Source organism: Bubalus bubalis, chromosome 13 (assembly GCF_019923935.1).
Source record: "Bubalus bubalis isolate 160015118507 breed Murrah chromosome 13, NDDB_SH_1, whole genome shotgun sequence".
Classification (NCBI taxonomy): domain Eukaryota; kingdom Metazoa; phylum Chordata; class Mammalia; order Artiodactyla; family Bovidae; genus Bubalus; species Bubalus bubalis.
Window position 1 is genome coordinate 76,229,231 of NC_059169.1, and position 16,921 is coordinate 76,246,151.

General features: G+C 39.6%; 1 protein-coding gene across 1 annotated transcript in view; it reads right to left on the reverse strand.

Moving 5' to 3' along the window:
* Positions 1 to 4,407: 4,407 nt before the first annotated feature.
* DNAJC15 (DnaJ heat shock protein family (Hsp40) member C15) overlaps positions 4,408 to 16,921 on the reverse strand; it is a 75,918-nt gene continuing 63,404 nt past the window's right edge. The window contains 1 exon segment of the mRNA XM_025263029.3: positions 4,408 to 4,636. Within this exon segment, the coding sequence (XP_025118814.2) occupies positions 4,566 to 4,636 (71 nt within the window). The 3' untranslated portion in view covers positions 4,408 to 4,565.

Genomic DNA, 16,921 nt, shown 5'->3' on the forward strand with positions numbered 1-16,921 from the left:
TTGACAAGCGGATGATACTGACCTGGTGCTAACAGGACATGCCCTTTGGGCTGCCTTTCCATCAAGAGGGAGGCTTGGTGCTGGCACGTCTCCTGTACTCTGCTGCTAGCAAACCCTCCTGGCAGCCAGAGGCCTTTGTTCAGGAGGTGCTGGGCGAGGTGCAGAAGGCTTGTGGATGGCGCGGTTCCCACTGTGTGAAATGAGCTGGCCTCCTTGGGTACTTCACTTCTCACTGCAGCCTCTGGAGTTCATCCTAAGGGGGTGGAGTCATAGAAACTGTATTTTTGACATTAACAGCCTGGCTGATTCATCTTCCCCCACAATGTCATGAAGCTACCTTAAGCTAATCGCCAAATGTGTTGCATCACTGCAATTCATCACTGCAAGCTCTTTCAAGGTCCCCCATGACAACCAGAGGATTTCTATACTTGGGATAAAGTATGTTATTTCTTATGACCCTGCTGGGTAATCACAAACATACCCAATCATACAAGTCTTAGAATTTCTTAATTCAAAAGCATCAGGGAGAGGGGGGGAATTTCTCTAAGAACCTGTTCTTCCTTCTGTTTGAGAATCCAACACATTTTAAAAATGAGCCAATTTTGTATTTTCATTGCCTGATAAAGTAAATATTCTATTTGCTGAATAACCAAAATGCACTTCAAACCAAAAGGAAATGATTGGAAAATTAAACAATGTCTCCCACAATGAACACACTTTTGTCTTTATTAAACTTCTACTTTTGACTTCAAGCTGGAGACTGGCACCATCAACCAGACTATACATGGCATTCTGTGCCCCCTTTAGATAACTGTCCACTTGACTTACACTTTCTCTGGAATATGCGAAGTAACCGCTTTGTTTTCAAAAGGTCTTTCCTGCTCCCTCAGACTGCTTCTAAGATGTAAGAATAAACAAAAACTGCATCAACAAAGAACTTAATTAAGAAGAATCTGCAGTAACAGCAAATATATAAAGGCAATACTTACTGAAGATAGGTAACCATTCAAGTAAGCTTTCTACAGATAATAAGGAGTTGATGATGGGTAGCTGCTTAGCCAATTTCATAAGTATTCTGGCATTTATAAGTATGCTGAGACTGACTACTGAATTAATATCTACCTAAAATAATAGTTGTATCACCTGAAACTACACCAGTTGGTTGAACTTAAATTCGATATTCCTGGAGAATTTTTTAAAGGCAAAGCCTTAGCTGATTTGATTGGGGGGGGGGGGGGTGGGCGGTGAAAATCTAGACCTACTACATATAAAAAGTGATAACCACTTGATGGTCACCAATTCTTTCACCATTCTCTGTATGTCTTCTCCTTTTGAATCTTGGGGGGCTCCATGAGTTTTCCATCAAAACTGCCAGTTTTCAGACTCAGGCTGAGTTTGAAGCTTCCTCTTCCTGTCTCTTAGACCCCAGCTGCTGTGATGCGATTAACACCTCTGTACAGGGGTGTGGAGGATCCAGGCCGACACCCCCAGTTAACCTCCAAGCCAAAAGTTCCAGTTGATGCTTCATGAGTGGAGATGAACTGTCTCCACCATGCACTACTTAAATGGAAAATTCAAGAGTACAATCAGTGATTACTGGAACATACACCAAACCTTATTTCAAGGTATTCTCACAGAGGGGATACTGAAAGAAGCAATAATTGCATTTTTTGAGCATTTACTATATGACTAAATGCTTTATTTATACAATCTTATTCCATATAACAACCTTTTTCAGTTCAGTTCAGTCACTCAGTCGTGTCCGACTCTTTGCAACCCCATGAATCACAGCATGCCAGGCCTCCCTGTCCAGCACCAACTCCCGGAGCTTATCCAAACTCACGTCCATTGAGTCGGTGATGCCATCCAGCCATCTCATTCTCTGTCGTCCCCTTCTCCTCCTGCCCCCAATCCCTCCCAGCATCAGGGTCTTTTCCAATGAGTCAGCTCTTTGCATGAGGTGGCCAAAGTATTGGAGTTTCAGCTTCAGCATCAGTCCCTCCAATGAACACCCAGGACTGATCTCCTTTAGGATGGACTGGTTGGATCTCCTTGCAGTCCAAGGGACCCTCAAGAGTCTTCTCCAACACCACAATTCAAAAGCATCAATTCTTCGGCGCTCAGCCTTCTTCACAGTCCAACTCTCACATCCATACATGACCAATGGAAAAACCATAGCCTTGACTAGACGGACCTTTTTAGATAGGGTTATTATTTTCTCTATTTTATAGATGAGGCAATTAAAGCCTTGCAGATTAATTGCCCCAGATTATGTGATAGGAGGATAGTACTTAAAACCAGGTGTCTGATTTTTGGGCACACACTCAGCAGATAAATGAGAATAGAATGAAGGACATTTCAAGCTAGTGCTGGGGACTTAAATTTTCATGAACACAGTGTGGACTAGAAAATGATGTCAACTAACAGGTATGTTCTGAGGGTACCCCAATATTGCATAACATAACTTTCAAAACTAGTGGTAACATTTTTTGAAGCATAGTATTCAAAAAACATTTTTTTTAGTACTTACAACTTTATGATGTCTACAAAGTCCTAAGTGCTCCACTCTTAAGGAGGTTACAAAGACAAATGACAAGATTCTTGCTCTAAAGGTTCCTGTACTTTTGTAGAAGAAATAAGTCACGTCACACACAGAGTTGTTTCACAAGGTACCAAATGTGAAGAATCAAGTGCTACGGGACTGTATTCGTTCATTTAACGAATATTTATTGCGTGTCAATGTAGCAGTGAGCAAGACAGATACCGTCCTTGTTCGCTGAGAGCTGACAATTCATGGGATTACTTTTGCTGGAAGCACCAGAAAAGGAGGGACAGACTTTTCAGCTTGGCCTTCAACTATCCCCAGGCTTTGAACACGTGGAGATCTGGGTATCAGGAGGGCATTCAAGGTACAGGGGTAGCAGTGGCCCAGAAAACATACTAAAGCACAAAAAAAACCGTGACACACATGGGGATTTTAAAGCAAGAACCGTATTTTAGCGACCCTAAGAATCAATTTTAAGTCAGGTCATCCATTATTTTATGTACCAAAGGAAAACACAGTTAACATTTAGAGCAGTGGCTCTCTACCTGGGGCAATTTTGCCCTCCAAGGAACGTTTGGCAACATCTAGATACATTTTCGGTGGTCACAACAGAGGGGGCGCTCCTGGCCTTTTGTAGGTACAGGCAGGGATGTTGCTAATCATCCTACCATACACAGGAGAGCACCCCACAAGGAGGAATCAGCAGCTCAATGAGTCAATATCACCAATGCTGAGAACTCCCAACTACAGGATGTCATAAAATGAAAGATGCATCTAGACGATTACAAAAGCATTTTAAGATAGATGAAATGCAGTAGTTCTGTTTACTTGGGATGAACCCAGCGTTGTAAAGGAGTACAAGAAAATAACGCTGGTATTCTGACTCTCTCTTTTCTCCCTTTTAGAAAAGTGATGATAACCAGGGGCTGTGTTGAGGGGGGGGAAAAAAAGTAATTGAATGCACTGCACATTACAGGGCCAGCCCTTCCAGACTGTGTGTTCATCCGTTGCTTTGGAGAAACCCTGCACTCCAATGAACTAATATACCCTATTTCTGCTAATTCTGACTCACCCATCATATGGTATATCTCATTGTTTTTAAAGCCCAGCTCTACGCTACTGATTCTATGACGCGCCCCGCCTGACGCCCAGTATAAAAGTCTTTTATTTTGCACTTCTTTGCATATCATCTGTGCCTCTCTAATAGTACTCCTGTGGTTTATCTTTCCTCTAAATTCAAGTTCCTTTGGGTCAGGATCCATGCCTGGTTCACACCTGGAACTCTTGAGGACCCCTACAGTGCCTCACCCGCTACAGGTGGTAAATAAATATTTGTAGAATGCATAATTGAATAAATACACAGCACCAGAAGACTATATAATTAAGTACGAATCCCTCAGACTTCTCCCAGCAATTTCCAGGCTTTCCTCACAGGGCTCATTCTGTAAACCTTTAATCATTTTAGCAGCTCTCCAAGTTCTCATGCTACAGCCGTGGGATCTCTGGGAGAGCAGCGTTCTTTCCTAACCACTGCTTTACAAAACACCCTTTAGTAAATTCCATCAAGCTTCAGTTCACTTTCCTGGGGTGGCAGTCAGGGTTTCGTCTCATAACATTTAAAGCACTTCACGTAGGCAGAGTGCTAAATTCCTTTGAAGAAACAAGGGATAATGCGAGCATAAATATAAGCAGCAAAAAATTCTACACTCTTACTGATAATGATACTGCTGCAGGGGCTGGGGTTGGGGGAACTTAGTAATAGAAGTCTTCAAATGTATGACTATCAGAGAGAGGAAGAAAAGGAGGGGGAAAGATCAGTGCTAGAATTTCCATGTGCTCCTTTGAAAGATAATACAAAGCTAGACTGTTCATCTTTTATTATTACATAGCTTAGACATGGAAGAAATGGCTGTGGTCGGTACACATAGGAAAATTGTGAATGCCATGGTTTAGACTAATTTGCAGGACAACTTTTATAAGGTCCCCCTTCTTCTCCTTCAGAGTGGTCCTTGAGCATCCATCAGTGTTTGGTGGTTGCTTCTAGCAAGTCTTTTGCTTCATTAATTTTGGTTGCTAAGTAAGGAGATCCACCTGAGAGGACAAAGAAAAGAAAATGGATTAAAAGACACTTCACTATTGACATTTTTTAAAGTCTCAAATAAAGAAAAACACTCAATTAGACGTCTCTGATATTTTCCCACACATTCATGCCCTGACAAATTATTTTATAAGCTCTCTAGAAATCACAACAGTATAAATTAAACTCGTTCAGTGAAGCACTACAGATACCTAACAGTCAACGATAATCTCTTGAGAAAAATAAACTTATGATCAGGAGTAATTTAAAACACACTCAAACACTTCACTGGTCAGACATTACCTTTCAAATGCCAAATATCTGACCAGAGAATTTTCTGAAGTGGATGGTTAGGTAAATAAAGTAACAGTCCTTCTCCAAGATGTATTTTTTTCTGTTTGTTTTTAAGGAAAGAACATTCTTCTATGAAGGAAGTTATCTTTCTGAAGGAGGTGAAGCAATCCAAGGGTGCCTTCAAAGTTTTATCAAACCATACATTTTCATAAAAATAAGTTAAAAAGGCAACTATATACTACCCAGCTCTAAAAGTATTTTACTAATATTGGTCAATATTAGTAAATAATATGATAATAAATCAGTGATAATAAAAATAACGTTAAAGGGTATGCCCCCTGCTCTCTGACACAGTGCCATTAGAATACTTAGGGAGCACAGACAGCATCACTGCGCCTTAAATAAAATGAAATCAGTTTTCATAATTCTTCACAATGAATTATTTCTAATATAAAGAGCAAGAGGAAAACTGAGGTGAATTTCAAATTCAGAATCGTTATAAATGACAAACAGGAGCTCCCTTACATATAAAAATACTGGCCCCAAACTGTCACACTAAAAATATTTAAGCATCATACACCTTCTAACTTCTAGTCCTGAACACTTTCATGCTTAACACTCAAGCTAACAGTCCAGCTCACCAGTCTCTCTGTGTTTGTTTTTTATTTTTTATTCTCCCCCTTGAGTACAAATGATCCACAGCTGTTGAAAACATCTTAAGACCTGAGTGGCTCACAACAAACCACACACACAAAAAACATCTAGACAGCAGTGGCGTGTGCACTGTGCTGACTTTATCCGGGCCTTTTACTGATATCACACCACCCATTTGAGAAGGAAAAAGGAAGCAGGAAATGAATCAGCAAAGGAAGGGTGGCGCTCAAGGAGCTATAGTTAGCTTTCCACCCTTGAGGAGATCACTGACATTTTCACATCAAGATCTGAATTGCTATAAGCACTTACGGAACGAATATATCAGAGTGTCCTTGAATACACAGTAAGAATCAGAAATGAAACCGATACAAGTTTCCATATGTGCTTGGTTATGAAATAAACTGATATCAGGATTATCTTTGAAAATGATCTCAGAATTAGGTAATGTCACTCTTGGTGATAAGCTGTTTCCATTTTTAGAGTTACCAAGGTAATGCCAGGCATCTTGTATACCCTCCACAAATATTAAAATATTAATTGAACTCAAACATAACCTTTGATTGATTGAAATGCATTCTGGATATTTCAATCATCGGCCATAATATGCTCAGTTAGTAGAAAGAAAAAAAAAAGCACAGAAGATCGAAAGTCTCATTAAACATTATATTTACTGATGGCAATGCTAGAGGAAACGACTGACAGTTTACTCAGAACAACACTGAATTCCCCTCACCCTCTTAGTGCGATACTGGACTTTTCACTTACGTGCATCGCTGAAACTCTGGGTTCAGTTCTCATTCTACCCTTATTCTATCTTCCTAAAACCGGGCAAAGTTCCTAAGCCAAAAATTACAATTGCTATACTCCCTTTGGGGGCTTCCCTGGTGGCTCAGTGGTAGAGTCCACCTGCAATGCAGGAGACCTGGGTTCGATCCCTGGGTTGGGAAGATCCCCTGGAGAGGGGAATGGCAACCCACTCCAGTATTCTTGCCTGGAGAACTCCATGGACAGAGGAGCCACAGTCCACGGGGTCGCAAAGAGTTGGACATGACTGAGCAACCAACACACGTGCATGCACACACACATACATATTCGCACTGAACAGTGCTTGGTTCAAATTAGCATCTGTCAGTGGGAGGCACTCCTGTGAGATCTGGAAAGCAGAAAAGAGAAAGGCTTTCTTGCTGGGCCTCTTTTTACTGCCGCTCGCAAGCGGGATCGTGGTGGTGTGCTGGCAACAACTAAGCTTTTTGTACAGCTCTAGCGGTGGTCCCTGAGGCAGTCAACGAGAGCTCCTCTGACGGAGCAGCTCTGTAATTACCAGCGGAGCCATTTTTGCAAGCCAAGCCTAAAATTCACTCCTTTAGACCTCCCAACAATTTATAACCATTCATTTCCTGCACTAAATGCTCTTCTGCTTAAAACACCTTGTTTCTGGCACTAAATCTCAACTGACAGAAAATATATAGGATACATATCCTTTATTTAACGGAAAAAATACACTTTTGAATCTTTCAGTCCTGTTCAGATTTCTTGGATTCCATTTAATTAGAAAACTCACCCTCAAACTCGATCTCGGAACCTTTGTACTTTCACTATATGACTACTGGAGCTCTTCAGCTTTGGGCTTTCGTGGACTATTAGGTTTTAGACCACCCCTCCCACTGATACCAACTAGAACACTTCAATACAATTCAAACACAGCAGTATGAAGGCACTGGAGGTCTACCAAGTCAGCCAGGACTTGAGTGTCAAGATCCTAGAGATAAGGAAATGTGCTGTGATCCGTCCAACATTCTGCACTGCTTCTTGTCTTCAAAGAAATCAGACACAAAATAGTACATACGACACAATTTCACTTGCATGAAACACATCTACAGTGAGAGAAGTAGAATGGTGACTGCTCAAGATGGAGCAGAGACTAGCAATGAGAAAGAACACCAAGGAACCTTTTGAGCTTTGAAATGTTCTATGTCTTCATTATGCTAGTGTTACATGGGTGTATGTATTTGTCAAATCTCATCAAACCATGCATTTAAATATATATTTTATTGTATGCAAATTATATCTCAATATGGTTGATGAATAAACTAACCAGCAAACTATATGTTGGTTTACAAGATACCACCTTTTTTTTTTTCTTTGAGACAATCTTTCTAAAGCAATATAAAAAGGCATACACCAATGAAAGTAAAGTTGGCACTGGTATGTTAATTATCAGATGAAGTACACTTTAAGGCAAAATCCAACACTAGCAATAAAAGGGAGAAATTTCAAAGTGTTAAAAGGGCCAATCTTAAATTTGAATACATCTGATAACATGATATGCAGATGACACCATCCTTATGGCAGAAAGTGAAGAACTAAAGAGCCTCTTGATGAAAGTGAAAGAGGAGAGTGAAAAAGTCGGCTTAAAGCTCAATATTCAGAAAACTAAGATCATGGTATCTGGTCCCATCACTTCGTGGCAAATAGATGGGGAAACAGTGGAAACAGTGGCTGACTTTATTTTCGGGGGCTCCAAAGATCACTGCAGATGGTGACTGCAGCCATGAAATTAAAAGACGCTTACTCCTTGGAAGGAAAGTTATGACCAACCTAGACAGCATATTAAAAAGCAGAGATATTACTTTGTCAACAAAGGTCCATCTAGTCAAGGCTATGGTTTATCCAGTAGTCATGTATGCATGTGAGAGTTGGACTATATAAAGAAAGCTGAGCGCCGAAGAACTGATGATTTTGAACTGTGGTGTTGGAGAAGACTCTTGAGAGTCCCTTGGACTGCAAGGAGATCCAACCAGTCCATCCTAAAGGAAATCAGTCCTGGGTGTTCACTGGAGGGACTGATGTTGAAGCTGAAACCCCAATATTTCGGCCACCTGATACGAAGAGCTGACTCATTTGAAAAGACCCTCTTGCTAGAAGGGATTGGGGGCAGGAGGAGAAGGGGACGACAGAGGATGAGATGGTTGGATAGCATCACCGACTCGATGGACGTGAGTTTGAGTGAACTCCGGGAGTTGGTGATGGACAGGGAGGCCTGGCGTGCCGCGGTTCATGGGGTCGCAAAGAGTCGGACATGACTGAGTGACCGAACTGAACTGATAACATAGGTTTAAGATACATAAGAAAAACAAGGACAGAACTAAAGGGGGAAACACATGAATCCATAATCAATGAGAGATTTAATATACCTCTCTCAGTAATCCATGGAAGGGTTAGATAAAAAGAAATACTGAACACACTTGATCTAAATGACATACAGAAAGCACTCCACCCTACAACTGCAGAGTGACCTCCTTTTAAACAGCACACAGAACATTTACTGAAGTCAACATGTGCTGAGCTCTAAAGCAAGTTTCAACAAACTTCAAAGACTCAAATCACAATAAGCAGTGCTACTTGAATTCAGTTCCATGGATCAGTGCTGGGGTACAGGTGTTACTGAACCACAGTGAGAGTTACTGAACTAAACTAGGTTTAGAAACTGAGAGCAAGTGTTCAGCAAATACTACAGCCAAACATAATACCGTGCATCTGCAGAATCTAATGATGAAAAATTAGGGCTTAGATCTTGTATGTCTTTTTATTTCAATTTTCTAATAAAATCATTTTTGTTATATTTTACAAAAGTTACCAGCCCAACAGAGATTGGGAAAACAAAAAACAAGTCCTCTATCAAGACAGTTTGAGAAGTACCGATACATGAATTAACAATGGTAGAATTAAACTGAAAATCAGTAATACAGATAGGGAATTACAATGTTTGGAAATTAATCAATATACTTGTAAATTACCTAAGCATCAAGGAAAATATCACAATAGAAATTAGCATTCAAGATAATTAACCAAGCCAAAGGTTAGATTTCTGAGAAAAACTAATCAAGTTCCTAGCAATGCATTTAAAATTTAAATGAAATAAATTCTAAGAAAAATAATGTATCAAGATAAAATGATACAAGAAGAAATGGAAAAATCAAGAGAATTGTAACTATTTAAGAAACTGAATCTGTAACTAAAAACCTTCCCACAGATAAGAATTCTGGCCAGGATAGGTGTATCAGTAAATTTTTCTGAAAAAAATAGAAGAAAAAGAAAACATTTTAATTCTTTTTATGAGTAGCATTCTTTGAGACAAACTCTGATAAAAAATATATCACAAGATAAACACAGATGCAAAAGCAAATATCAGCTTATCAAATCAGACTAAATTCATAACCAAGTTAGGTTTATATCAGAAATCCAAGACTGGCTTTAACATTAGAAAATTAATCAATTTAATTCATTACATCAACATAAGGAAGAATACATGTATAATCACTTAAACAAATGCAGAAAATGTACACTCGCGATAAAAATTTTAAGTAAGCTAAGAATAGAGGGAAACTTCTTTTATGTGAGAGGAAGTTATCAAAAGAAATATAGCAAATATCATACTTAGTAGTAAAATGCAGAAACCTTTGGCTCTGAGATAAGCAACAAGGAAAAGATATCTACTATCATTTCTATTTAACACTTTATTGGAGTTTCTGGCCGTTATAATCAACGTCCCCCTCCACCCCCTCCCCCAAAGGACTAAAAAGAAAGAAACTGTCATTCTTCATAAATCGAATGACGGAGTAAGCAAAAAAATCAAAATGCTCTAAAGACAAAATCACAGAATTAATAACTAAATCTAACAAAATGGTGGATATGACAGCAATATAAACAAAAATTAAATTTTTATGTCCTAGAAATAAGTATATAGTGTACACTTTTAAAACAACACAATATATAATAGCATTTGAATAATCAACACCTAGGAACAAATCTAACAAATGATGCATAACTACAAACTGAAAAATCTCATTGAAATAAAGTAACCTAAATAACACCCAACAAAGATGTCCTTTTCATTATAGGGGACTAGAAGGCAAAAGTAGGAAGTCAAGAAACACCTGGAGTAACAGGCAAATTTGGCCTTGGAGTACAGAATGAAGTAGTGCAAAGGCTAATAGAGTTTTGCCAAGAGAACGAACACACTGTTCAGGTATGACCTAAATCAAATCCCTTACAATTATACAGTGGAAGTGAGAAATAGACTCAAGGGATTAGATCTGATAGACAGAGTGCTTGAAGAACTATGGACGGAGGTTCGTGACATTGTACAGGAGACAGGGAGCAAGACCATTCCCATAGCAAAGAAATGCAAAAAGGCAAACTGGTTGTCTGAGGACACCTTACAAATAGCTGTGAAAAGAAGAGAAGTGAAAGGCAAAGGAGAAAAGGAAAGTTATAACCTCTAAATGCAGAGTTCCAAAGAATAGCAAGGATAGATAAGAAAGCCTTCCTCAGCGATCAGTGCAAAGAAATAGAGGAAAACAACAGAATGGGAAAGACTAAAGATCCCTTCAAGAAAATTAGACATACCAAGGGAACAATTCATGCAAAGATGAGAACAATAAAGGACAGAAATGGTATGGACCTAACAGAAGCAGAAGATATTAAGAAAAAGTGGCAAGAACACACAGAAGAACTATACAAAAAAGATCTTCACGACCCAAATAATCATGATGGTATGATGACTCACCTAGAGCCAGACATCCTGGAATGTGAAATCAAGTGGGCTTTAGGAAGCATCACTACAAACAAAGATAGTGGAGGTGATGGAATTATAGTTGAGCTATTTCCAATACTAAAAAATGATGCTGTGAAAGTGCTGCACTCAATATGCCAGCACATTTGGAAAACTCAGTAGTGGCCACAGGACTGGAAAAGGTCAGTGTTCATTCCAATCCCAAAGAAAGGCAATGCCAAAGAATGTTCAAACTACCGCACAATTGCACTCATCTCCCACGCTAGCAAAGTAATGCTCAAAATTCTCCAAGTGAGGCTTCAACAGTACGTGAACCGAGAACTTCTAGATGTTAAAGCTGTATTTAGCGAAGGCAGAGGAGCCAGAGATCAAACTGCTAACATCCACTGAATCATCGAAAAAGCAACAGAGTTCCAGAAAAACATCTACTTCTGCTTTATTGACTATGCCAAAGCCTCTGATTGTGTGGACCATAACAAACTGGAAAATTCTTAAAGAGATGGCAATACCAGACCACCAGACCTGCCTCTTGATAAATTTGTATGCAGGTCAGGAAACAACAGTTAGAACTGGACATGAAACAACAGAATGGTTCCAAATCAGGAAAGGAGTTCATCAAGGCTGTATATTGTCACCCTGCTTATTTAACTTATATGAAGAGTACATCATGAGAAATGCTGGCCTGGATGAAGCACAAACTGGAATCAAGATTGCTGGGAAAAATATCAATAACCTCAGATATGCAGATGACACCACCCTTATGGCAGAAAGCAAAGAAGACCTAAAGAGCCTCTTGATGAAAGTGAAAGAGGAGAGTGAAAAAGTTGGCTTAAAGCTCAACATTCAGAAAACTAAGATCATGGCATCTGGTCCCATCACTTCAAGGCAAATAGATGGGGAAACAGTAGAAACAGTGAGAGATTTTATTTTCTCGGGCTCCAAAATCACTGCAGATGGTGATTGCAGCCATGAAATTAAAAGACGCTTGCTCCTTGGAAGGAAAGTTATGACGAGCCTAGGCAGCATATTAAAAAGCAGAGACATTACTTTGCTAACAAAGGTCTATCTAGTCAAAGCTATGGTTTTTCTAGTAGTCATGTATGGATGTGACAATTGGACTATAAAGAAAGCTGAAGCCGAAGAACTGATGCTTTTGAACTGTGGTGTTGGAGAAGACTCTGGAGAGTCCCTTGGACTGCAAGGATATCCAACCAGTCCATCCTAAAGGAAATCAGCCCTGAATATTCATTGGAAGGACTGATGCTGAAGCTGAGAATCCAATACTTTGGTCACCTGATGTGAAGAGCTGACTCATTTGAAAAGGCCCTGATGCTGGGAAAGATTGAAGGCAGGAGGAAAAGGGGACAACAGAGGATGAGATGGTCAGATGGCATCACTGATTCGATGGACATGAGTTTCAATAAGCTCTGGGAGTTGATGATGGACAGGGAGGCCTGGTGTGCTGCAGTCAATGGGGTCACAAAGAGTCGGACATGACTGAGTGACTGAACTGAACTGAAATAAATGAAAGGATGTCTTGTTCATGGATTTGAAAAATCACTATTGTAAAGATGTCAATTTGCTCCATACTGACTTACAGATTTATAGTGATCCCAATCATATATTGTCACCCTGCTTATTTAACTTATATGCAGAGTACATCATGAGAAACGCTGGGCTGGAAGAAGCATAAGCTGGAATCAAGATTGCCGGGAGAAATATCAATAACCTCAGATATGAGATGACACCACCCTTATGGCAGAAAGTGAAGAAGAACTAAAAAGCCTCTTGCTGAAAGTGAAAGAGGAGAGTGAAAAAGTTGGCTAAAGCTCAACATTCAAGCTTTAAAACTAAGATCTCAAAACTAAGATCATGGCATCTGGTCCCATCACTTCATGGGAAATAGATGGGGAAATAGTGGAAACAGTGTCAGATTTCATTTTGGGGGGCTCCAAAATTACTGCAGATGGTGACTGCAGCCATGAAATTAAAAGACGCTTACTCCTTGGAAGGAAAGTTATGACCAACCTAGATAGCATATTCAAAAGCAGAGACATTACTTTGCCAACAAAGCTCCGTCTAGTCAAGGCTATGGTTTTTCCAGTGGTCATGTATGGATGTGAGAGTTGGACTGTGAAGAAAGCTGAGCGCCGAAGAATTGATGCTTTTGAACTGTGGTGTTGGAGAAGACTCTTGAGAGTCCCTTGGACTGCAAGGAGATTCAACCAGTCCGTTCTGAAGGAGATCAGTCCTGGGTGTTCCTTGGAAGGACTGATGCTAAAGGTGAAACTCTAATACTTTGGCTACCTCATGTGAAGAGTTGACTCATTGGAAAAGACTCTGATGCTGGGAGGAATTGTGGGGCAGGAGGTGAAGGGAACGACAGAGGATGAGATGGCTGGATGGCATCACCGACTCGATGGACATGAGTCTGAGTGAACTCCGGGAGTTGGTGATGGACAGGGAAGCCTGGAGTGCTGTGATTCATGGGGTCGCAAAGAGTCGGACACGACTGAGCGACTGAACTGAACTGAATCATATCCTAGGAGGTTTGTGTGTGAATTGTGAACGTGCATATGCAAACTGATGAGGCAGTTCCTAACTTACATTAAAATGTAAAGGGCCAAACATAGCCCACCCCTCACAAATCTTAAACAACAAAATATATAGAGAGTTTATATACCAGAAATGAGGATTTGTTATAAGGCTAGATAATTAAAACATCATGGAGATTGGCACAAGAAATTAATCAAGGGAAGATGAAAGGAAATAGAGAAATAATTCCAACAAATAGTACCAGACCACTTGGTTATCTATATAAAAATAACTGAAACTTTACCCTTATCTCATACCATATACAAAATCCCATTCTAAGATGTAACTAGGTAAGATAATAACGTTTGCAGAAATTGACTTCATGACTTTGAGACAAGCAAAAATTTCCTAAACAATAAAAGCAATAATTATAAAGGTAAAGTTTCAACTATAACTGATCTGTAACAGTATTAAAAATTTCTATTAATGAATGAACATCAGTTAAGGTGGGCAAAAACAAGCCAAAGAGAAAAGATATATGTAATACAGTGGACTCATATCTAGAACAAAAGAGTATAGGATGTTCCCAAAAGTCAGGTAACAAAAGAGAGAAAAGAAACTGCAAAGAAAAAATGGATAAACGGCAGGATATTCATCATGTAATGATGGAGAAGGCACTGGCACCCCATTCCAGTACTCTTGCCTGGAAAATCCCATAGACGGAAGAGCCTGGTAGGCTGGGGTCGCGAAGAGTAGGACACAACTAAGCGACTTCACTTTCACTTTTCACTTTCATGCATTGGAGAAGGAAATGGCAACCCACTCCAGTGTTCTTGCCTGGAGAATCCCAGGGACGGCGGAGCCTGGTGGGCTGCCGTCTATGGGGTTGCACAGAGTTGGACACGACTGAAGCGACTCAGCAGTAGCAGCATTCATGTAATGAAATACTATGCAGCAAAAAGAATCAATGAATTACTACAGGATTCACTGCTGCATGAATGAATTTCACAAAGATAATAAAATGAGAAAAGGCAAAGCATAGAAGACTATACGCTTAGACGATATATATATATATATATATATATATATAAAGTTCAAGAACAGGCAAAGCTTATCTATGGCAATAAAAACTAAAACAGTGGTCATCTTTGGTGAGTGGGGAATGACCGGAAATGTACATAAGGAGAAAGCTTTGTGCAATTTTATTTTTTTTTCATTAATGTATTTTTTAATTGAAGGATAACTGCTTTACAGAATTTTGTTGTTTTCTGTCATAATCTGGGTACTGGCTACGTAAATGGATTCACTTCATGATAATGCATTGAGCTGTATATTTAATGAGCTGTGTACTTTTATGCAGGTATATTTAAGTTTTTAAAATTTTATTAAACACTAGAGATATGTTGACCTCCATGAAGTCTGATGACACTACCAATTAATACTATCCAAAAATCACTGGGGCTCAGAAAACCTGTGATGAAGACCATGGTGATGAGGATAGTAATTAGGCATTATTCCAATGTATTATTTCATTTGGCTCATCCAACTATCCTTTGCAGTTGCTCAGTTCTTATTTTCCTTACCTAAAGAGACTGAATCACAAAGAAGTTTAGTTACCTGCCCAACCCTCGCCACAGAGTTAAAATGAGGTAGGGTCAGGACTCCCAGGAAGGTTACCATACCATGCTGTCTCTCACTTTGGTTACATAATTATTTGTTTATTAAATTTCTACCATGTTAAACATTTGGTTGTTGTAAACCCTTTCTACTTTCTTCAAGCCTGTAACCCCATCCTGGGTCCTCTTCCTTCTTGAGTGTGCTAAGTCACTTGGAGACTGACCCTATGGACAATAGCCCACCTTTCTCCTCAGTCCATGGGATTCCCCAGGCAAGAATACTGGAGTGGGTTGCCATGCCTTCCTCTAGGGGATCCTCCCAACCCAGGGATCGAACTCGCATCTCTCATCTCCTGCATCAGCAGATGGGTTCTTTACCACTGTGCCACCTGAGAAGCCCTTTCCTTCTTGGGAAGATTGTAAAATCACACCTTGTGGTTTACTTTTAAAATATTAATATATGCTTATCTACTCATTAGATAATAAATATCTTGAAGAGAAATCACGCCTTAGATCTCGCTGAGTACACAGCAGGGACTTGAGACGTGTGTCCCTGATGGGGAGAAGGAAGTGGTGAATCACCATTCCCTTATCTTCTTGCATCAAGGACCAGTTTCACTAAAGTAAAATCACTCCAGAGAGACAGAAAATAGAACAAACAAATGTGTTAGGAGTGGATAAACATCTCTAGAAAGAAACATCTGAAAAACATCTGGGTAAAAAAAATCCTAACCAGCGCAAGAGAAAATAAGCAAATAGTCTACAACTAGCAACTGCTGCCAGGTTAGGTACAGGTAGGCCTTGATTGATCAGACTTTGCTTTATTGCACTTTGCAGATACTGAGTTTTTACAAATTGAAGGTCTGTGGCAACCCTGTGTCAAGTAAGTCTATTGGTGCCATTTTTATAGCAGGTTTATTTTTTAATTACAGTACGTATATACACTATTTTTTACAATTTACTTATTTAATTGGAGGCTAATTACTTTATTGTGGTGGTTTTTGCCATATATTCAATCAGCCACAGGTGTACATGTGTTTCCCCGTCCCAACCCCCCCTCCCAGCTCCCTCCCCATCCCATCCCTCTGGGTTGTCCCGGTGCACCAGCTTTGAGTGCCCTGTTTCATGCATCGACCTTGGACTGGTCATCTGTTTCACATATGGTAATATACATGTTTCAAAGCTATTCTCTCAAATCATCCAACCCTCACCTTGTCCCACAGAGTCCAAAAGTCTGTTCTTTATATCTGTGTCTCTTTTGCTGTCTTGCATATAGGGTTGTCATTATCATCTTTCTAAATATGATATATATGCATTAATGTACTGTATTGGTATTTTTCTTTCTGACTTACTTCACTCAGTATAATAGGCTCGTTTCATCCACCTCATTAAAGCTGACTCAAATGTGTTCTTTTTTATAACTGAGTAAATTATTCCATTGTATACACTGTTTTTTAAGCACAATGCTATTTCACACTTAACAGACAACAGTATAGTAAAAACATAAACATAATTTTTCTATGTGTTGGGAAACCAAAATATCTGTGTGACTTGCTTTATTGCAGTATTTGTTTTATTCGGGTGGTTTGGAACTGAATCCAGTATCTTTGAGGTATGGCTGTATA